General features: G+C 35.6%; 1 protein-coding gene and 1 pseudogene across 1 annotated transcript; both read right to left on the bottom strand.

Moving 5' to 3' along the window:
• Window positions 1-1,583: 1,583 nt before the first annotated feature.
• On the bottom strand, window positions 1,584-5,795 carry LOC130220566 (C-type lectin domain family 4 member E-like). Its single transcript, XM_056452801.1, has 4 exons — window positions 5,756-5,795; window positions 5,347-5,483; window positions 2,017-2,135; window positions 1,584-1,878 (listed from the first exon to the last, which is right to left on the bottom strand). The coding sequence occupies exons 1-4, from the start codon at window positions 5,793-5,795 to the stop codon at window positions 1,734-1,736; spliced, it is 441 nt and encodes a 146-aa protein (XP_056308776.1). The 3' UTR covers window positions 1,584-1,733.
• A 2,496-nt stretch (window positions 5,796-8,291) lies between these two features.
• On the bottom strand, window positions 8,292-22,437 carry LOC130220565 (all-trans-retinol 13,14-reductase-like; annotated as a pseudogene).
• Between the last annotated feature and the right edge of the window lie 1,829 nt (window positions 22,438-24,266).

The following is a 24,266-nucleotide window of genomic DNA, read 5'->3' as shown; positions in this document are numbered from 1 at the left end:
TTATTTGTATTAAAACCCTGACTAATTAAAATAAAAAAAGACTACACTGTAAAAAATGATTTGATCATTAAGTCCTGACAACACATGTTTTTAGTTCATTGTAACTTATTAAATCATCATGTTTTAACTTAATTTTATAAAGTTACACAATCTGTTTTAAGTCAGTTTAACATTATATAAGTTCAATGGACTCATAAGGTTAACTTGATTTAGCTTAACAATTTAAGGCAACCTTTCCCAGAGACGGGTTGTGGCTGGAAGGGCATCCGCTGCGTAAAAACGTGCTGGATAAGCTGGCGGTTCATTCCGCTGTGGCAACCCCGGATTAATAAAGGGACTAAGCCGAAAAGAATATGAATTTAAGGCAACCAAGATTATTTTTTTTTGCAGTGTAGTTGCTAACATCTTTGTAATTTATAATGCGTACGTATCACAAAATTAAGGCACCTACATTTCTTGCATTTAAAAAGACAAAATTCTATAAATTAAATATAATAATACCAGTTTAACATGTAAATTGTTTAACACAGAATGCAAATTGTAAATATTGTGGATTTACCTATTTTGGATCTAGCAACGTAAATATATTTCAAAATATGCTCAAATGAGCCTGGTTTCACCCACTCTTTTTCTTTTTTCTTTCTTTTTTTAATTTAACTTAATTTAATTGAATAATTTATTTTTTTACATAGTCACCTGATGGAGTTTGGGTTCTTTGCATAATTGTGGTCTAAAATCACTTAACTTTCAAAAATGTATGACTTTGACCATTCATTGTATCACTATGACCATCATTGACACCATTGGATAAAAAAACTTCAACTGTAGCCTGAATCAAACTAACTTGAGTTGAATAATTCATTCATTCATTTTCTTTTCATCTTAGTCCCTTTAATAATCAGGGGTCGCCACAGCGGAATGAACCGCCAACTTATCCAGCATGTTTTTTTATGTAACGGATGCCCTTCCAGCCACAACCCAGCACTGGGAAACACCCATACCCTCTTGCATTTACTCTCAGACATACACTACGGCCAATTTAGCTTATTAAATTCACCTACAGCGCATGTATTTGCACCCGGAGGAAACCCACGGCAACCAGGGGAGAACAAGCAAACTCCATACAAATGCCAAATGACCCAGCTGGAGCTCGAATCAGCGACACTTCTTGCCGTGAGGCGACAGCGCTACCCACAGGGTCACCGAGTTGAAAAATAACATTGCTAAATTGAACTAGCCTACTTCAAGTTGATGAAATTCACTCCGACACACTGAATCAACTAATATTTATCTTATTTATTTTTGTTGATCTCTGTCAAGCTGCTTTGATGCAGTCTGTATTGAATAAACACTTTGAGCCGTTGTGTTAGTTTTAATTCAAACTAACCAAATGATCACAAGAAACTTACAAACTCAAACAGACACAACTGTAATTGTGAAACAATATTGAGTGAAAAATAGTTCCTCATGCCCATACATCTTGTGGTACACATCACAAGTTTGAATTAAAATGAATTAAAATGAAGCAGTAGGCCTATCACCTTATCGAATTCAGTAATCAAGGTGCAAAATGATGGATTAATTTACTAACATACTATTATATGGCACCATACATGACCACCAATAACCCTTCATGACTCATTTGCTAGAAATAAAACAGGTTTAAAGCTGATAGATAACTGTATCTAAATGCGAGCAATAAAAGTAATCTTTGTTCTTTTGGATCTGCATTATTAAGATGAAGAGCAATGAATCTCACAGATCCTTTTCTCTTTCCTCAAGCAGGAAATGTCCCCCCACTTCCGTCCCTTTAATATAACACAATCTTCTCCATCTAAAGGATTTTCAGCTTTCCAGTCATCTGGGGGAGTGTCCCATCTAAAACAAAGAGAAAACTTATCTATGAGGTCAAGAACTGATTTAGGTTACTGTATGTGAAGGAAAACTGAACAACTGTTTCATTGGTTCACTGTTCAGTACTAATTGTCATAGATGAGGTTTTAAAGTGCTACTTGCGAGGGGTCATTGTTTAGTGTGGTGTTGTCCACCCAAAGCCACACTCCCTCCATCTGACTGTCGCTTAGGCCAATCCAATGAAAGTCATGGACACCATTGACTTTTTTGGAGAGAAACTCCTACAACAGACCAAAAAAAAAAGGGTTGATGTCATCGTATTCTCTAATAACACCTCATTTATTTAGATTTGCTGTTATTGTTAATTGTTGTTGTGGTGGTTTTCAATTTAAATTTGAAGAATTTATTGTTGTGAAAATATGGCTCTAAACAGTACACTGTAAAAAATGCATGAATGGATTAAATTAGTTTTTACAAAAATAAGTGGATTGAACATAAAACAATTAAGTTGTCCCACAACCCAAAAAAATCAAGAAATGTGTTCTTTCAGCTAATTTTAAATGAGTACTATGAACAAACAGCTAACATCATTTTTTGAGTGTATACACACTGTAAAAAGTGATTAGTTACTTAAAGTGAGTAAACCAATTGCCTTAAAAGAAACAAGTTGACTTTACAAAAACAATGTAAGTAAATGCATTGTAACTTAAACCTGTTAAGATGACTTAATTTTTAAAATAATGCTTATTGTACTCACATATTTAAAGTCTATAAAATGTACAATTATAGCCTGTTTTGAATTTAGAAGACACATTGTCTGGAAGAGCAGATTTATTTTAGTTACTGTCATTTTGCTAGATACAGAAAAGCTGGAAAAAACAAATGTGTATTGGAAAAAAGTGATTAGTTTACTTTTATTTTTAAAAAAGTAAATACAATTCACATAATAATAAAAATTAAGTCAACTTAAGTGTTCCAAGTTACAATGGATTTACCTACATTATTTTTGTAAAGTCAACTTGTTTCTTTTAAGACAATGGGTTTACAGCAGGGTTTGTAGCAATAGCAAAACTCTTTTTGGTGATAAATGTAAGATCCATAAAGCAGCATGTTTTGAACTTATTTTTATTATTTACTGTAAAACACAGTAAAATATGCTGAGTCGCATACAATGTTTTCATGTTGCCCCAAAACAAATCGTTTAAGTAAAGCATAAAACAATAAGGGTCCACCCCTCACACACACACACAAACAACTCTTTAAAAAAGTAAGAATTTTGTTGATTCAACTGATTTTAAATAAGTAGTTTGAACAAGCAGCAAAAGTAATTTTATGAGTGTGTTAGTATACTACAATATTTTAATATACTATTCATTCATTAATTTTCAACCACTTTTTCAGCAGTCTTGGGAGAGAACTCCAAAGTTCCCTCTTCCCCAGACACTTCCTCCAGCTCCTCTGATCCCGAGGCATTCCCAGGCCAGCCCAGAGAGTTCCTCCAGCGTGTCCTGGGTCTTCTCCGAGCTTTCCTCCTGGTGGGACATGCCTAGAACACCTCCCTATGTAGGCATCCAGGAGGCATCCGAAACAGATCCCAAACCACCTCAGCTGTCTTCTCTCGATGTGGAGGAGCCGCAGCTCTACTCTGAGCTCCCCCCGGGCGACAGAGCTCCTCACCTTATCTATAAGCATGCGCCCTGCCACCCTATAAAGGAAAGTAATTTCGGACGATTCTATCCGAGATCTTGTCCTTTTGGTCATTACCCATAGCTCATGACCGTAGGTGAGAGTAGGAACGTAGATTGACCTGTAAATCAAGAGCTTTGCCTTTCGGCTCAGCTCCTTCTTTAACATATCAGAGTGGTACATCAACCGCATTACTGCTGCCGCTGCACCAGTCCGCCTATCAATCTCACGTTCCATCCTTCCCTCACTTGTGAACTAAACCTCAGGATACTTGAACTCCTCCACTTGGGGTAAGGACTTTCCTTCAACCTGGAGATGGCAAGCCACCTTTTTCCAGTGGAGCACCATGGCCTCAGACTTGGAGGTGCTGATTCTCTTCCCAGCCACGTCACACTCAGCAGCAAATCTCCCAGTGCAATTAATATTTTCATATAATATCTATAATATTTGAAGTACTAATACTTTATTTACTTACATTTGGTTCATTTTGTCAAAATTTGTCATTTAAATTTGTAATTGTAGTGAAATTTGCAGTGCCCTAAAATTATTTGCTGAACAACAATTAACAACTTAATACCATTAGCATGAATAAATAAATATAGTCAAACACAAAATAAAAACATTAATATAATGAAAACCCAATTCCCGTGGAAGGTTGGTCAAGAAAGCTTATTAAAAAGACTGAAAGAAGAACTATTATCTGGCTAGCAACACCAACAACACTAAAATAAATAAATAAATAAAATTACTAAAATAGAATTATAAAAAATGATTTGCAAAAAGTCATCTGTTGTTATTTTAATAGGCAATTCATTTGACCAAATGCTTGTGGACATATTGATCCACACGATTCTTATGTGATGAGATGTGAAAAACATATTGTGATAGCATATTATCAAATACACAAAATTGATCTTTTCAGCTAAGTCCCTTTATTAATCTGGGGTCGCCACAGTGGAATGAACCGCCAACTTATCTAGCATATGTTTTTCGCAGCGGATGCCCTTCCAGCTGTAACCCATCACTGGGAATCATCCATACACTCTCATACACACACATACACTACAGTCAATTTAGCTTACCCAATTCACCTATAGCGCATGTCTTTGGACGTGTGGGGGAAACCGGAGCACCCGGAGGAAACACACGCAAACACGAGCAGAACATGCAAACTCCACACAGAAATGCCAACTGACCCAGATGAGGCTCAAACCAGCGACCTTCTTGCTGTGAGGCAATCGTGCCACCCACAACACCACCGCATCGCTCAAGCCAAAAACAGACACATGTTAAATATTTATTGACATTTTGAGAATTTTTTTTTCATTGCTAAGGAAGTCTGTGTAATTTCTAATTTGAACTCTAGAAATTGAGGTGCGTTGACAGTCAAGTTGATTTGAAAAAACACCCCAACCATTTTGTCATAAAAGGATTCATCAAGAAAGAAAGGCTCTGAACCTGCCTTGAACTATCCTTTTAGAGTGTCAAATAATCCGTCTATACCTGTCCTATCCAGTATTTTACATTTTGACAGTTTACTGGCTAATTCGTACAAATTCGTACGAGTTCAGTCGTACGAAATTGTACGATTTTAAAAAGGAGGTGTGGCACCTAACCCCACCCCTAAACCCAACCGTCATTGGCGGATGAGCAAATCGTACTAAATTGTACGAATTAGATCGTACGAATTCGTACGAATTAGCCACTAAATCAAAAAGTTACGAATTTGCCGTGAGATTGTGTTGTCCTATCTAAAATAACTGTCTGTAATTTACTGTAAAATAACTGTAACTAACTCATTTGTACCTGTTCTTCAGGACTGTTGATGACGACCAGATCTCCACCCAGATCCTGACAGCGGCGTCTGCTGATGCTCCAGTCCATCACATCAGAGGAGAAAACATACAATCTGCCCTTGTTCAGAACCAACTTCTCTTTTAAATCTGCATACACAGTTTAGCTCTTGTAAATATCATGTAAATATACATGTATGTAGTAGACACTCAAGCAAAAAAAAAAAAAAAAAAAAACAGTGAGAGAGAAAGAGAGAGAGAGAAGTAATATATGTGGTTGATTTGCTCTATATTTATAAAAGAAAAACAACAAAACAAATCAGGAAAAAAGCAGTTAATATATTAGTGATTAATATTGTTGACAATTTGTCTGCTATATGTGTTCAGATTCAGTTAGATTCATACTTTATAGTGTGAATTACTAAATACAATTACAATTTTCTTAACGCAGGATACAAACATTTACTTTACTGTACCTGAACAATGGTTTGGTAGGCTGTGATTTTTTCATGGAGTTTATTTTCATAATTTGATGGGCATCTAAATGAGGGTCTGAAAGACAAAACTTTGTGAGACCAAGTGGATAATGTGACTGTGGACTAATTAAGACAAGCCATCGCTTACCTGAATTCAAGCAGAGTCTTCTTTGTTCACAAAATAGATTTGGGTTTTTGTTGTGATCTGTAAAGAATTGTGTTTCAGAGAAAATAAAATTGAAAATGCAAACAATGTATGTTTTTTACACCTTGTTTAAAACCAAGAAATAAAAAGTTATAATGCAAAATTGTAGGTCTCATGAATGAGATTATCAGCAGGAAATAAAATTAAATAAAATTAAATTATGAACAAATAAATAAAAGTATGCCAGCAACAATCATACATACATATATACATAAACATAACACAAAACAGTACTCACACAGATATGCCAACCCCGCATTTGCCAGCAGAGACAGGAAGAGAAGACAAGATAAATTCCTCTGCATTGGTTTAAAGTTACACCCTGCATAAGTAAATATAAGTGCTTATAACTCTTCCAACATGAAAGAGCAACAGTTAATTTTGATTAGGTGAGGGACCCTTGATGCTGCTGGTGACACTATAATAATTCACATGCACAATTAAATGAAAACGCATTTTCTAATAACGCATATCCTTAACCATTTTGAATTTGAATACATTTTAATGACTAAAATGTTTATTTTAACCTGTTGTGTTTTCTTATTTAGCATGGCTTTGAATAAAAGAATGTGCAAAACAAATAAACATAAATATAAATCTTAAAATGGAAGTGTTATTCATATGGTGAGACGGATTTTCAGTCAGAACATGAATATGGTTACATTTTAACTTGCTAATGAGAGTTAAAGGTATTGATATACAAAGAAAATGAAGGTGAAAACAATGAACATCAAAACATCCAAAATGATCATAAATACTGCAAACTGAAAGTGTTTGCTAACACCTACAATAAGATTCCATTAGCTAATGTTAGTTAATTTCTAGTTAATTTATTAATTAATTAACTAACATGAACAATACATGAACAAACGAACATTGCAATCCTGAAGTGTGACGAATAACATCTCGTTTATCATCATGCATAAATTAACATCACATTAAGTAATTGTTTTGGAGTAGCCATTAAAAGATAGAAAGGACAAGAATGACACATGCACTTACTTTTTTCATCTTTATCCACCTTTGTCAGTTTATCAGACTCTGATAAATAGTTTAAATAATATTTTCCGGCATCGTTTGCCTGAAGTGAGAGTTGGTTCAAGAGTGAAGAGTCTGAAGGGTGAACTGAAACAAAATACTCTGCAGGTTTCTCTGGCTTTCGTTTAACCACATCAACCAATTAACGGTGCATGCAAACTTTCCAGACAGCTGGTTATTATTTATGGTGTTGGGTAAGCTTCAAATCTTCTTAACATGATATTTATGTTAACGTTTTTTAAATATACAATTAATTTTTCCAAATAGTTACAGACCATACAACGAAATCCTTTGATGATGATTTATTGCAAAGTTTACTCTTCAGAAAAATTAACTGAAGTAAATCCACTGTTAGCAATAGATAAAGAGAGGAGAGCTCTGCAGAGAGACTTTACTGTATGCATTGAAGTATTGCAATTAGAACATTAACAAATGACTATGCGTTTGTTATGGAAAATAGACAATAGGAAGTCATTTTACATATAAAATAAAAAATAAATCTAAACTAAAAGCAAACAGGGGAATCTGTAATTATTCAAATGACTTAAATGTGTTGACTTAACACACAGACACACTAAAACCCAACAGTCAACTTTATCAAATGAAATGAGTGTAGTTAACTCAAAAGTGTACTTCAACTTAAATGGAGTATGTTCACAGTACTCATATACATTCGTTTTTTTAACGCAAATGGTTTGTAGCAATTGGTTTCTTCAAACGGTTTTGAGTTGCCTTAACTTATTGGGGTTTACAGTACTCAGTTGGTTGAGTTCTCTTCATTTATTGGGTTTTACTGTCCTCAATTGCTTCGTTTACTCAAATGGATTAAGTTCACAGTACTCTTTAGGATTAGTTTTTGAACTTAAATGGTTTGTTGCAATCGGTTTTCTCAATGGTTTGAGTTACCTTAACTTTTGGGTTTTACAGTGCAGTTGATTTTTTGTTACACAGTCTTGTGGATTCTCATTTGAAGTTTTTAATGTGAAAAACAGCATGACATTTCAGTAGATTCCCATATCATACATGAAATAGTATTGGGATGTTAAAGCAAGTAAACAGAGGAATATCAAACATGAATAAAAGGTTTACTGTTAAGAAGAGATCTTTCCATTTAGTTAGATAAATTCCTCAAACCTGTTTTAGTTTTTTATTAAGTGTACTGAGGTCTATTTACGGCAAGGGATCTCACAATGCTCTTCTCTTCTCTCAAACAAGAAACGTCCTCTTGTGTATTTCCTTTTAATGCAGCACAGTTGTGTTGTTTGTGGTCCAGATCTGTTCGGTTCCCGGACCAGTAGAGATCAGATTCACCAATAGCACACAGCATCCCAGCAAGAAATTCCTGCACCACAATCACAATTTTTAAAAAGAATTGTGAATAAAATACAAAAGTAAAAAAATAATAAGTAAAGTATTTTGGCATTTGGGGGACACAGCTCACAGCAAGTAGGTCGCTGGTGTGAGTCCCAGCTGGGTCAGTTGGCATTTCTGTGTGGAGTTTGCATGTTCTTCCTGTGTTGGCGTGGGTTTCCTCTGGGTGCTCTGGTTTTCCCCACAGTCCAAAAACATGCGCTAATTGAATAAACTAATTGGCCGTAGTGTATGTGTGTGACTGAGTGTGTATGGGTGTTTCCCAGTACTGGGTTGCAGCTGGAAGGGCATCCGCTGTGTAAAACGTATGCTGGAATAGTTGGTGGTTCATTCTGCTGTGGCGACCCCTGATTAATAAGGGACTAAGACAAAGGAAAATGAATGAATGAATTTTGTCATCTGTATTTATTCAGAATTTCCAATTTTTTTTTTTTAGTAAACAGATTGTTTTTTTTTATACCTGGACTCACATTTGTTCTTCTTTTAAACAATGTTTTTTTTTTTTCAATTAAAGATTGACTGCAAAGTTTATTATATGATTTTATTATTTAGTTACACTTTAATGGTCTCTTTCAGGCATTCTTTTAATTACTGTAAGCAACCTTAGAGCTGCAGTGGAGATCAAAAATATATAGCAACATATAGAGATGTTTCTCGGAAATAATGTAAAGAGCAACTTTATCTGTTTTGTTGTATAAAGGTGGTTCATTGTGTTGCCGAAAAAGCTTCTGAAAAAACACGTGCTTTCAGTCTGTAATGTACCTGTATAAAAGACACACTTCCTGCTACAGAAAGCAAAACAAACCCATGACACTTCACCTCCACCTTTCACTGACTTATTTCACACACAATAGCTCAGTTTTTGATTAAAAAAATGAAACCAAAAGAACCAATAAGATCAAAATAAACCAAATAAGAATGAACTGAACTAAATAACATCCAGATCTAGTTATGATCAGATCCAATGCTGCAGTAAATCTGTTCTTTAATGTGACCAAGAGAGTAACATATCACACTTCTCTTTATCATCCTGCACTGATTACCAGCTTACTAACAGAACAAGCAGACAGGCTTTGTGCCTCCTTCCCTACTGTTTCCTCGTGACTACATCCACTTCAAGAGCCTATGGACATTAAGTGAGCGTTTTACTTTCCAGAACCTTTTACATTTACTGTTCCTTGCTGGTGATTTATTCTCCGCAATCCCACATGGATTGTTGAACACCAGAGTTGGGTGTAATGTGTTCCACAGTAAAGCGTTACTGTATTCTAATTACATTTCTGGGGAATGCAGTAATGTAACAAATTACATTTTAAATGTGTGTAATTAGTAACTGTTACTAAAGACAATGTAATTGCATTACTTACTTTACAAATATTAGTTACAAATATTACATTGTTATGTTTTCAGTGAATATTAAATGACTGAAAGAGCTGCAGTATATTTAGCATTTTTATAGGTATATTTTATATGTTTTTTAAAGTAACTTCAAAGTAAAGTAATTAGTAATCTGATTACTTTTTACATTAAGCAATTAGTAATGTAAGGGCAGCTGGTGGCGCGCAGTTGGGTAGTGCCGTTGCCTCACAGCAAGAAGGTCGCTGGTTTTAGCCGAGGCTGGCGGTCAGTTGCAATTTTGTGTGGAGGTTTACATGTTCTCTCCATGTTGTGTGGGCTTCCTCAGGGTGCTCCAGTTTCCACCGCAAGTCCAGAGGACATGCGCTATAGGTGAATTGGGTAAGCTAAATTGTCCAAATTGTGTATGAGTGTGTGTTATTGAAAGTGTATTGGTGTTTCCCAGTGCCGGGTTGCAGCTCTAAAAAGGCATGCGCTGCATAAAAAATGAAGGGACTAAGCGAAAAGAAAATGAATGAATGAATTATTAATGTAATCAGATTACAATTTTCCAGTAGTAGTTAGTAATTTGTAATCTATTACTTTTTTAAAGTAACTTACCCAACACTGCAGGTTAACATTCAAACATTAAACTGAACCTCATCTCTTCGCAACCTTGAATGCTTTATTTGAAGAAAAAAATTAAAATAGCTCGTATTTCTTGAAGCAATATCAGTAGCTTTTTGTTAATAGAACCTCTTGTGTGAATTTCCTCTTTACGATGAATCGCTTAATGCCTTCCTCAAATGCTAAATGATGTAATGTAAATGTGGTCAACCTGCAGTCAGAGTTTTACCTAAAACAGCTCACCATTTTGCAGTCAGTTAAAACTAAAAGGTTTGGCTGCCAGAGTTTGTCAGACAATTAATAATATTACTGCTGTTTGACAGTATTAACACCAATAACAATTTTAATAATAATAATAATTTTAATAATTGTACTCAGTTCTTTTTTTTGCTCATTTAATGTTCTTCAAAATGTAACTCATCAAACATGATTAAAAACACGTTTGTTAGGAGAACTTCAAAAGCATTAAGGAGTGATCTCACATGGCACGGTGGTGCAGAGGGTACGGCAAGGTTGCTGGTTCCAGCCCCTGATGGGTCAGTTGCCATTTCTGTGTGGAGATTGCGTGTTCTCCCCGTCCTCCGGGTGCTCTGGTTTCCCCCACAGTCCAAAGACATGCATTCTAGGTGAATTGGGTAAGCTAAATTTTCCATAGTGTATGCGTGTATGTCCTGGTCCTCCAGGTTAGGGGTTGAGGGATGAGTGTTGGGCTAATGACCCACCTCGTAAAAATGAGATTTTTATGAAACACCAACATGGTGCAGCTAAATATAAACTTCAATAACGGCCCTGGAAGTAAGTAAGTAAGTAAGTAAGTAAGTAAGTAAGTAAGTAAGGTTCCATAATATTAATTTTCTCCGCCTCTTAGGATAGGGTTGATAAAATAAGTTAACATAGTCATCAAAATCTTTGCAGATATTAAGAAGATACTCTACTAATACTCTGCTACATTGTAAAAAAATATCCGTAAGTTTATGGTATTTGTGATTCATGTTTTTATTTATTTTTATTTTTTCACATTTATTCCATGCTTTAGAATGGTGTTGTGGGACCTTAATCTTTATTTCAACAATTTCTAACCTTGAAAGCTCAAAAAAGTGACTTTTTATTAGCATTTTAACTAGTTTTAAATGATCTACTGTCGTTGAGTCTGAGTTGTTGTTGAATATTACTGCACAGAAACCTTGTAATAAACTGCTAGAACATTTTCAGTTATTACCGTTATTTATTTCTCATACTTTGTATTATTTCAAATTTCTAAAATGTCAATAAAAGTCACTTTGTTAAACTGTAGAGCTATTGTCAGCATCAAAAGTCGACAGAGCAGAGCTCATGGTCCCAATATGCCATTCACAACCATAAATAAATAGAAAATTCTTACGAAACAAATACAAAAACTTTTAATTAACAGATATTGTTAGTGTAGTTGACATACTTGAAAGTTGCTTATAATAAACAATATCTAAAAGTGATCATCAAAATAAAGCTTTACTAAAACATTTGTTTATGGCTTTATAAATTACAATGTCCTTTATGAGAAAAATAGTTCATATGAAAGTTTGAGAAGAAGTTTTTAGAGTTGCGTACAAAGACAGTATGTCCAGCTATAGGAGGGCTTTAAAATCTGCCAGGGCTGAGCACCTCTGCAAACTGATGGAAAATAATCATAACCATCCTAGATTCTTATTAACACCATTGGCTAAATTAACAAATAAGCGGTCAACAAAATGTTCCACCGCAAATTAGCAGTGATGACTTCATGAATTTTTCAGTGATAAATAAGAAGGCTTTAGACAGAAAATAGGAGATATTAAACTTTCTGCACCGCCTATACTTCAGATCCTGTAAACATTCCACTGAATCTAAATACCTACAGTGCTTTAACATCATAGAACAGGAATAGCGAGACAAAATTATAAATAGCTCTAACCCAGCTACGTGTATATTGGACCCAATTTCAACAAAGTAACTGAAAGAATTGCTACCTGTTATATGCGAACCTCTCTTAACGTTATCAACTCTTTTTTATCTTTAGGCCATGTTTCAAATCATTACAAGCTAGCTGTTATTAAGCCTATTATTAAGAAACCACAACTGGACCCCCAGCAACTTAGCTAATTATAGGCCCTTTTTCAAATCTTCCATTTATGTCTAAAATACTAGAAAAAGTGTTTCTGCTCAATATGCTCCTTTCTGCAGATGAACAATGTTTTGAAGTGATTCAGTTCAGGTTTCAGTGCTCATCACAATACAGAAACTGCATTAGTGAAAATAACCAATCATTTACTCTTAGCGCTGACCAAGGGTGCATCTCGCTATTAGTTCTACTCAATCTTAGTGCGGCATTTGACACCATTGACCACGGTATCCTCATAAATCGCTTTAACGTCTACAGGTGTCCAGGGGACAGGCTCTACAATGGTTTAAGTCATACTTAGCTGACCGTTACCAGTTTGTCAATATTAATGGACAGCCTTCACAAGTCAGCCCAGTAAATACGGGGTGCCTCAAGGTCAGTTTTAGGCCCTTTGCTGTTTACAATATACATGCTACCCTGGGAGACATTATTAGAAGACATGGGATCAGCTTTCACTGCTATGCAGATGATACTCAATTATATATTTCAACTTAAACCTGACGAGACGTCTAATCTGTCCAAGCTAACTGAGTGTATTAAGATGTTAAAGACTGGATGACCAACAATTATCTTCTCTTAACCTCCAGACAAAACAGAATTATTACTTATTGGCCTAATCCTGTACACAGCAGATCTCACAACTCGACCTACAATTACAGGGATACAAAGTTAGCGTAAGCTCTACTATAAAAGATCTGGGTGTCATACTAGACAGCAATTTAACTTTTAAAAATCATATATCCCATGTCACAAAAACTGCTTTCTTTCATCTGAGAAATATCGCTAAGTTACGAAGTATGCTATCCATCTCAGATGCAGAAAAGCTAGTCCATGCTTTATGACTTCTAGGCTGGACTACTGTAATGCACTGTTTGCTGGCTGCCCAGCATCCTCTATTAATAAACTTCAGCTAGTGCAAAATGCAGTGCCAGAGTTCTTACCAGGTCTAGAAATTTGATCACATCACCCCAATTTTATCCTCCTTACACTGGCGGCCTGTTAAGTTTCGTATTGATTTTAAAATATTGCTTCTACCTATAAAGCTTTGAATAATCTAGCTCCTGTTTATCTAACCAACTTCTGTCTCGCTACAATCCAATTCGCTCTTTAAGATCTCAAAACTTAGGGCTTCTGGTAGTACCTAGAATAGCAAAGTCGAGTAAAGGGAGGTCGAGCCTTCTCATTTATGGCTCCTAAACTCTGGAATAGCCTTCCTGATAACGTCCGAGGCTCAGACACACTCTCCCTATTCAAAACTAGATTGAAGACCTATCTGTTCAGTAAAGCATACACTCAGGGCACCACTTAGCTGGCTTCACACAAGGTTCTGCACCTTGTTATATACACAATGAACAGCAGTTACGCTAATTATTCTCTTTATTCTCCATTTCCACTGGGATACTCTTCCCGAGGCCTCAGACTATGCAGAGTCACTGATTCAATCCAAGACCAACGACGAGATGATCCAAGGTTTCCATATCCTGGACCGGGCCGTATCCCGAGCAGCTACTGTGGTGGTCATGGAGGAGTGGAGAACATGAGGACTGATTCCTGTGACGCTCCAGGGACAGACGAATCTTCGCTGAGCCCAGCTTCCAGCCTCCGCCGCTGAGACTGCAGCTCTGCACAAGACGTTTGGCCAGCGGAGAAATTAAAATGGTTTGTTGCCCAACTGAGCCTGGTTTCTCTCAAGGTTTGTTTCTTCACTTTCGGCAATTAGTGAAGTTTTTTTTCCCTCTACCGCTGTCGCCACTAGCTTGCTTGGTGGTTCTGGGATCTGGTAGAGCTGCGCATCGTTGGATTTGCTCTTCAATATTTGGACTCTCAGTAGTGATTATAAACCACACTGAACTGAGCTCAACTGAACTGAACTTAAACACTTACAACTGAACTACACTGTTCCACTTTACTATGACCTTTTATGTGAAGCTGCTTTGACACAATCTACATTGTAAAGCGCTATACAAATAAAGGTGAATTGAATTGAATTTGACACTTGAGCTGACAAAGCATTTGCGAACACATGCTGAGCATTTTCACACCCAGACTCACTTCTCTCACATTTGTTCCTGTTCTTGTAACATGCAGATAGTATGGGCCTCCAGCTGTACGTACCTCTCCTCTTTGTTGCTGATAATAACCAGATCTCCATCCAGACCCTGACAGTGGTTTGGCTGGAGCTCCAGTTCCTGTTGTGGCTGGAGAAAACGGTAGAAACTGCCGTTGCCTTTGAACCACTGCTCTGGCAAATCTATTCAGACACAGACAGTTGTTGATGACAATCAAGAGGAAACACACTTGAATTTTAAGCCTGTGGTTTAACAATTTATAGCTTGACAAAAAGCTAACCACACTTTTACTGACACTAAATGCACTTCTAAAATATATTGAATGCTGCCAGTCACAAGAATTGATATGTTGAAGAGTGCGCAGAGTTAGACGAAATTTGTACAGATTCACATAGCAGTCAGTGATGGTTGACAAAGATACTTTAAATTATATTTCTACTAAAAATTTTTATTAGGTTATCATTAATTGACTCTCAAAGGTTTTCCAACAGTGCTTCTGCCAAACACAATAAGAAATTTGAAGAAACTTCACTAGCCACTGACAACCAAACTAGAGGGAAAAAACAATGTGGAAATCACTTGTTCCATCATTCTTTAAAATATCTTGCATGCAGCAGAAGAAAGGGACTTAAGGTAATCATTAGTTGCATATTACAAATAACATCCAGCAGCTTTTGCATATGGTGAAAACAAGACCTATGTTTACCTTGGGCAGAAATGTATTGACCCTCCAGTCCTTCTCGTGTGTGCAAACTGGACCACCTTGTTTCATGGTCTGAAACGGAATAATAATGTGTACAATTAAGAATCTCATATATTACTTGAGCAGTGACAGTTACTTATCTTAAATAATGGAGCATGCAGTGATCACTTTACCTGAATTTGAACAGTTTGTTACTGGCTCACATGCGTACTTTTGTCTTTTGTAAAATCTGTAAAGACGTAATGCTGAATTTCAACAAATGATAAAAATTAAGTATGTAATATATATCTCTGATATTGCACTATGGTAAACACTTTATAATAACAGAACATGAATAATAATGTATTCAAATATAAACTAAAGATTACTTTATTATGAATTAATGATGAGTAATGTGTGCGCTAATCATGAACTTTAACTACAACTTGAATTACAAGAGTTTATGTGTAAATAACGGCTACCTTAATTACTTGTTAGAACATGTTGTTAATTAATGTATTAATTAGCATTTAAGTTTAAGTTTAATGTACCAACATGAACTCTTGAGCTGTTAATGTATAATTATGTCATGCCTTTACTTGAAGGGGCACATCACCATTAACTCATCCTTAACTATTCATGAACTCTTTGTTTAAAGCGGTTATGTGATGTTGACAGAACTCTTTTCTACTGTATCATTGTAAACAAACTAGTTGGACATCTATAGGAGTTTATGAGTAGTTAAGAATGGGTTAATGATGATGTGCCCCTCCAAGTAAAGTCATGATATATATAGACATGTCATGAGTTCATGATGGTTAAATAAGCATAAACTAATGTGGTCATTGATACATTAATTAACAAACAATCATGTACTAACAAGTAATTAAGGTAGCCATTATTCACACATGAACTTATGTGACTCATGTTATAGTTAAAGTTAGTTCATGATTAGCACATACATTAACTCATCATTAGTTCATAATGAAGTGATGTTTAGTTTAAATATTAACACATCATTATTCATGTATTGTTATTGTAAAGTGTTACCTCTTAACCCAAACCATTGACTTTACTTGAAAATTGTGTGGAAATCCAGCCTGGGAAACGTAACCATCACAAGTAAACGTAACTCTTTTTCATTTGTCAGCTTAGAGGCAAATTCGTACAAATTAATATGAATTCAGAAAATGTATGATTTTAAAAAGTAGAAGGGCACACAACCCCACCCCTTAACCCAACTGTTATTGGGGGTGATAAGCAAATCGTACTAAATTGTACGAAGGAGATCGATTCTATGAATTTAAACATTAAATCAAAAGTTACGAATGCTGTGAGATAGCGTTGGGAAATTTCAATGCCCCTAAACCACTTAAGTGTTTACCACATGATGACTCTAAACAGTTTAATTAACTAAGATTCCATGTAGTTCTATGTTAATTTAATCTTTTGTTTTCCATCTTTTTAGTAATCTTCAGCTGTTTGGGTCAAGAGTGTATGCAGCTTAATAATGGTTAGAGTTCATGTAAAGCAATACTCACAGAAATATGCCAGCATCCCATTTACCAGCAGAGACAGGAAGAAAAAACAGCAGAACCACCACACAGATATGGCCTACATTTCTTCTCTCCACTAGATTTCTTTTTCTACAATAAATAATATATCAATTTTAAAGCTGTAAACTCTTAGAGAACAATCTATAAAAAGAACTTTAATTTAGTAAATAAAGCTACACAGGTTTTAAACAATGAATATGTTGTGTAAGAAAAAAAAAAACATATGCCATATATGCTACAGTATTTTACTGTTTAAACTCTCAAACTCTCAAATGTTATGCAGTTTTCTTGTTTCTACATAAAACCCATGTAAGAATTCTATCAAATGTTGTCCCGACTAGTCAGAAATGGCAGTTGTGATTGAGTTCCCACTTCCCAGCATGACTAAATCATACTGTTCATTTAAAGAAAAAACTGAGAGAACATCTTAAACATGAACACATCAATGACTATCCTCAATTATTTGTTGCTTAAAAAACAGATAATGGCTCAAAATCTTAGGTCTCAAACTCAATTCCTGGAGGGCCGCAGCTCTGCACAGTTTTGCTCCAGCCCTAATCAACCATGCACGTCTGATCCAACTTATCAAGGTGTTCAAGACTACTAGAGACTATTAAGCAGGTGTGAGCTGGAGATGGTTGGAGCTTAACTATACAGAGCTGCGGCCCTCCAGGAATTGAGTTTGAGACCATTGCTCAAAATGGTTTTAAAACCTGTCAGGAAAAAAATCCCCAAATATTTGCATTTTAAACAAATGCACTTCAGCCAACTCATCAATTATCTTGCCAACAAGCAAACGGACGGTTTTTAAACGATGTATTTATCAGCAACTTTATGTAAATCTATAGTTAAGTGTGTAAATCTCAAATAAGTTAACTTATGATTGTATATTTTGTCAGTCTACATCCAATACACATTGCCCAACTGTTGTTATGACTACTTTCATGATTAATCTGCCATTTGTACACATTATATACACATTCTGGGAATTTGGGACACAGGAACCTGGATCCCACTTTGCGCTTTCTGAGCGTGTCATAAAACATGATGGAGTGTCAACTCAACATGATGAAGATTTCCATTCTCTATAGAGCTCGGTAATCTACGTCATGGCAAGTTTGTGGACAAACGCAGGAATATTATGTATAAAATTATAATATTATCTGTAGGAAAAAATACTGTTTTATAGTAATATTAAAAAAACACCCCACAAACACTATAAATAGACCATGGTGTATATATTAGCAATATCACACAAGTAGCAGCGTGATATCACACTGCTACGAGTGTGATATTGCGTTTTTGCACACAGTTCGACAGCATAATTGTGCATTTTAAAAAAAGAAAATCAAACAAGACAGTCTCAGAAACCCTTTGCATCAGGAACTACTTTTTTCGTCATTATTTTGGCCTACATAAGGGTGCTGATTTTACTTTATCTCATGGCTATCAGCCTCTGTCAGATTCGAGAGCCAGACAGTGTTGTATAAACCTTTATAGACACTCTTTGGGTGTTTGAGAAGCTGATAATATGCATTCCACAACATTCTGTCTCCAGTGGTGAAGTGTAACTGGAGAAGAAGGAGATCAAATAAATGAATGGATTTATCCGGGTATCAATGAGCTGTTGCAAGAAAACATCTTCATTTTGGATTTTATTCATTACATATAGTACGAACACTTACAGTTTATTGCTAATGAGTGTATATGATACAAAAAAATCTATAGATATTAACGGGAATCAGGCTCCCTTGTCCTAAACACCCAGAACGCCTTGCAATGCTTGCAACACGTTCCCAAGTTCTATATGCAAGAAGATCAAAACAGAGCCCCATCCCTTATTTTTATAACCAGAAGCATTTTTTAAGACACTTGTAAACATTTGATCAAAGCGAAAAATAAGCACTTACTTCCACAAGACTTCTTGTTCATCCATTTGGTGTTGTCATAAATATGATCGGACATGTCATGTTTCACCATTATAGTCAAACAGAGACGCGCTGCAGAAAGGTGATGAGAAGTGCTCTGATTAGTTGTCTGTGAGCGTCAATGTACATACACTAGTGGAAGATGTCATTTCCTCTCAGCCGCATGAGATTGTCGACTTCCTAGATATTGCTCTGTTGAAGTGTTTCTTTTCTCTGTATTAATTACAGAGATAGACACAACATAATTCAAAACACTTGTATTCAAGTACTAAATGTAACGTAAATTTAAGTCAACACATAAGAAAGAGAAGTGCTCTCCCTCTTATAAATGGATTATAACCCCTGTATAACCCTAAATAAAGAGCAAAAAAACTTAATTTTGTTATTATTAATTATTTATTATGTATTTTTATTATTTGAGATGACATACAAACTGACATTTGACATAAATGCTTTAGAAACTCATTAAAAAAGTGATCCCAAAGAGGAATACAGTATTCATAATAATGATATATCTTACAAAATCTTTTTATTTTATCTTGTTTAGTTTTTGTTATTAAAATAGGAACAAGATGCAAATAGCAAGCATATGACATAAAAAGACACGTAAAATGAAGATTGCTTTGTGCTTTTCAGATACAGCAGTCGGTCTCACAACATATTTAATTATCGTCAAGTCAACGTTTATTCATAAAGCGCTTTTTAAAAACAAGAAGTGCTTACCAAAGTGCTTTACACACATACACCATCTAAATCAAAGGACAAATACAACAGACATACGACTCTAATATGTTATAAAGTATTAAAAATGTTAAAAAAAAAAGCTATTAAAGAGTACAAATGGTTTTAACACTTGATTGAAAACAGACCGGGTTGTGGCCTGCCTAACACGGAGAGAATTCCAGCATTTGGGGGCAACCACTGCAAAGGCACAGTCCTCCTCTGGTTTTTAACCTTGTGCATGGAATAGCCAAAAGTAGCTGATCAGCACATCTACAGTACATCCGGAAAGAACTCATAGCGCTTTACATTTACCCACATTTTTTATGTTACAGCCTTATTCCAAAATGGATAAAATTCATTGTCTAGTCAGGATAGAGGGAAAGATGAATGCAGCAAAGTACAGAGACATCCTGAATGAAAGCCTGCTTCAGAGTGCTCTTGACCTCAGACTGGGGTGACGGTTCTCTTCCAGCAGGACAAGGACCCAAAGCACACCGCCAAAATTCAATGGAGTGGTTCACAACAACTCTGTGAATGTCCTTGAGTGGCCCAGCCAGAGCCCAGACCTAAATCCTATTGAACATCTCTAAAGAGATCTGAAAATGGCTGTACACCGTAGCTTCCCATACAACCTGATAGAGCTTGAGAGGTACTGCAAAGAGGAATAGGTACAAATTCCCAAAGGCAGGTGTGCCAAGCTTGTGGCATCATATTCAAAAGACTTGAGGCTGTAATTGCTGCCAAAGGTGCATTAACAAAGTACTGAGCAAAGGCTGTGAATACTTATGTTCATGTGATTTTTCTGGGTTTTTATTTTTTATAAATTTGCAACAATTTAAAAAAATCTTTTTTTTACATTGTCATTATGGGGTATTGTGTGTAGAATGTTGAGGAAATATGAATTTAATCCATTTTGGAATAAGGCTGTAACATAAAATGTGGAAAAAGTGAAATGCTATGAATACTTTCCGGATGCACTGTAGGTGCCCTTGATTGTATGTACAATTGAATTCATGAAGACAGGTATCTTGGAGCTAGTCCATTTAGGCATTTAAACACTGTAGATTAAATTATAAATTAAATCTGAGTATTATAGTCCATCAAAACACAAAAAAAAATCAAATATTAGGAACACTCATACATCAAGGATACATATTTTAAATACATCATAGTGAAATATGTGTTGTGTGTGCTTCACTGTAAAAAAATAAGTCTTAAAGTTTTACAAGTTTAAAATGTTTTAAAAGAGCATGTGTGTAATGAACTTCATCAGCACAGCCGCGTGTCAGAACAATTATAAAGGAAGACGCTTCAATCTCGGTTTGTGGATGTTAAATCAGGTTTATTTTGTACAATAACATAACAGATATCCATACAACAGTGGATATTAACCTGTATCCTGTCACATATGCGAACAAAAAGAGTGCAAAGCTAAACGAGCTCTGTCTGTCTGTGTGTGTGTATCTGTGTGTGTGCGCGAGAACTTTGTAACATTGTGTGCAACTCATCGTTGACTCAACTCAACAAATGCATCAAATATTAATTGGTAAAGTTCTTACTGTAGTATTTCTCACAAACACTACATGAGATCTGCTTCCTTTGTGTCTGTTTGTTGTCTGACGCAGCCGAGGGAGGAGATTAAGGCATTCTGAAAGGCACGTAGAAACGGTAGGCGGGGAGGACTAGCCTTAAAGGTGCAGTACAACAAAACAGCCTTCTGGAGCAAAAATGTATAAAATAAAAACTTATAAAAGCTATAATAAATAATCTGATGGGTGTTTTGAGCTGAAACTTTACAGATACATTCTGGAAACACAAAAGACTTATATTAAATCTGAAATAAGAGGTAACCTAGGTGCCCTTTAATGAGTTAATCAAGTTAATCAACAGTTTTTTTTCCAGAGGATCCCACTGCAGCTGCCCATTGGTCAACTGATCATAATACAGCGAAATGGCTTGTGCTCTGACAATTCCCCAATATAGTGGTGCCTAAAAAAGAGACAATCAGACAACAACAAAACGCCTATTGGGTGATCAAACAGCGCTATTTTGCAGGTTTGTATGCTGAGGTACAAAAGTCCTTCTCACCAACATCAAACTCAAAGCCTTGCTCTTTGAAGGTGTGACAGCATCCTCCAGCCCGGTCATGTTGCTCCAGAACCAGGACCTTCTTTCCCACTTTAGCCAACAGGACAGCAATTGCCAGTCCACCAATCCCACTGCCATTACTACTGCATCCAAATCCTCAGGAACCCTACTGGCCAAGAAACCTGGATATGGAAACACATGTACAGTTGGTTACACAACTGAGGTTTCATGAAGAGCTAGAGATTCAAAGGTCAATAATTTGAAGCAATAATAGTGAGAAGTCTATACATTTTAATGTAGTCTGCAATGGTACGTTTGGGGTTTCTACTGGTAATGTTTCGCATTCATTCTATGGGTGCATATTAAAACCAAACCACTAAAGTTAATCATTCCTTAAGAATTGTGTCCCAAAGACACTCGAAATCATTCAAATGTAACTTACTGGAATTTATGGTTAAACGTTGATGGTTTGTAATTATTTTAATGGTGTTTGTAGTTGAAAGCATTAACGGTAGACCTTGTAATGGTTTCCATTCATTTCTCAACAGGTTGAATAAGTCTTGCACATTGTTATTCACCGTATTACGTAAAAATAGTCTTACCTAACTTAACCTAAAACATATAGTTTGACTAACCTTGTTTCAGGACTTTATTCTTCAGCTTTCGGTCGAACACCATGGGCTTCAGGGGCTCGCGTGTGTCGATCGCAAAAGGGTTCGGTCCACTTCCCACAACATATCTATACAGAAAGGCCACTAACGCCAAGAAAATTGCGACGACCGCGAACCACATGTTATAACGTGCAGCGTGCTACTTTCTTGTGCTGTCAACAGTGTCGAATACTGTACACACACTTCCTCACACCACTGTTGACTCCTCCTGTGACGCCGACTCTTGACCAATCACTAGCTCTGTTTTTAAATGACGTTATATTTATGGCGAGAAGGCTGAGGTTTACAAAGACTGTAAAAAAGGCTTAAATCAATAAAACGTTTTAAAACGTTGAGTCATTCTACAGAAACATCCACTTTTGGTATGGAAAAAGTATTGAAGTAATTTTTTTCAAACATTTAAGCTTAGACCACATTAATTTCTTTTTCTTGACTTTTTGAAAACACAATTTACAGCATTTTTTTCTATTTATTTTGTACATTTATATAAAGATCACGTCTAGTTTTTTGTCACTAGTGTTACCTACTTTTTGGGCCAATATTAATGGTTTTTATTAAAAATTATTTCTTTAAATATATTTTTTAGTCAAAGAAAAATATTGATAATGCAACAAATAAGGAGATTGTTTAATTTGTTTTAATCAGGTTTGTTAAAAGTGTGATTTAATGATGTTAGTTCATTTCTGCAACCACTTTTGCTATAAAAATGTAATTATTTGGTCACACTTTACAATAAGGTTTCATTAGTTAATGTATTTACTAACATGATCTAATAATGAGCAATATGTGCACAGCAATTAATCATAGTTTAACATTTACTAATGCGTTATTACCATCCAAATTCGTTAACATTAGTTAGTGCACTGTGAGTTAACCTGAACTAACAATTAACTGTATTTTCATCAACTAAATAACATTACCAAATACTGTAATAAAATGTATTGTTCATTGTTTGTTAATTAGTAAATGCTTTACTAACTTTAACTAATACAACCTTATTGTTAAATGAGATGCAATTATTTAAAATAAATAGTGTCCTGAATAGGATATTATTAATAAAAGGTGATTACATATAGTTCACAGCACAAAAAGCTTTTTGAAATTATTCAAATAATCCCCTGCAAAAGTTTGCATACTCTTGGTTTTTATACTGTGTGTGTGGTTACCTGATGATCTAAGAGTGTTTTTCATATTTGTGATGGTTGTTACAGTTTTTCTTGATTGCTTTGATGCAGTTGTCAACTGAAACCACATTTTCAAAACAGTTAACACACAGGTCTAAACAGCGGCACTCATGGTCAAAATGACACATTTTCCTTGCAAAAGACTCTAACCGTGCCAAAACATTTAAATACGCAACAAGCTAATTTTGCCTTCAAACAACACAACTTGCAAACAAGTATATGAGCTTTTTCAATCAATCATTACACAATGGACAACAAAATACAAACACAACTCAGTGTGAATTAGTGCACCATTGCTTTTTATTGTAGAATATTTCCAGTGCCGTTTGCTGACTTGTAGGCTGTGACGAATTTGCCTTTTTGCATAGAATCGGATCCAGAATAAGAAATGCTTTGATTAAAATTTGATGACTCCATGACATTTTTACAAACTGTGGCTGAAAACTGAAATAGTTGGAAAAACAAACAAAAAGAACCCAATTAAATACTGTAACTATTACAGAAAACACAAATCTAGAGTCAAATCTATTGGGAGTATAAGACATAGTCACTATTGAGCTCCTCCATCCATGCTGGCAAAGAGCGAACAACGTGCTTCAGAGATTTCATATTGACCTTGGTAGTGTCTAATGGTTAGAAATAGATGGTTTCTGTTTGGTGACGTACAGTAGCTAAAACAATGGGGTTTGGACTGCTTGAATAACATCCGTGTTCACTGTTTTGAAAAATGTATCAATCCAATGAGAAAGGGTTTACACATTTGCATGACATAGCTTCTCTGCTGGGATAGTGATGAGGAAAAGGAGTGGATCCTAGTTTCTTTAACCAGGTCAAAGCAAACAA

The sequence above is a fragment of the Danio aesculapii genome, chromosome 3 (genome assembly GCF_903798145.1).
Source record: "Danio aesculapii chromosome 3, fDanAes4.1, whole genome shotgun sequence".
Taxonomy (NCBI): Eukaryota; Metazoa; Chordata; class Actinopteri; order Cypriniformes; family Danionidae; genus Danio; species Danio aesculapii.
The sequence above is the reverse complement of the archived record's forward strand: the minus strand, read 5'-3'. Positions and strand labels throughout refer to the sequence as shown.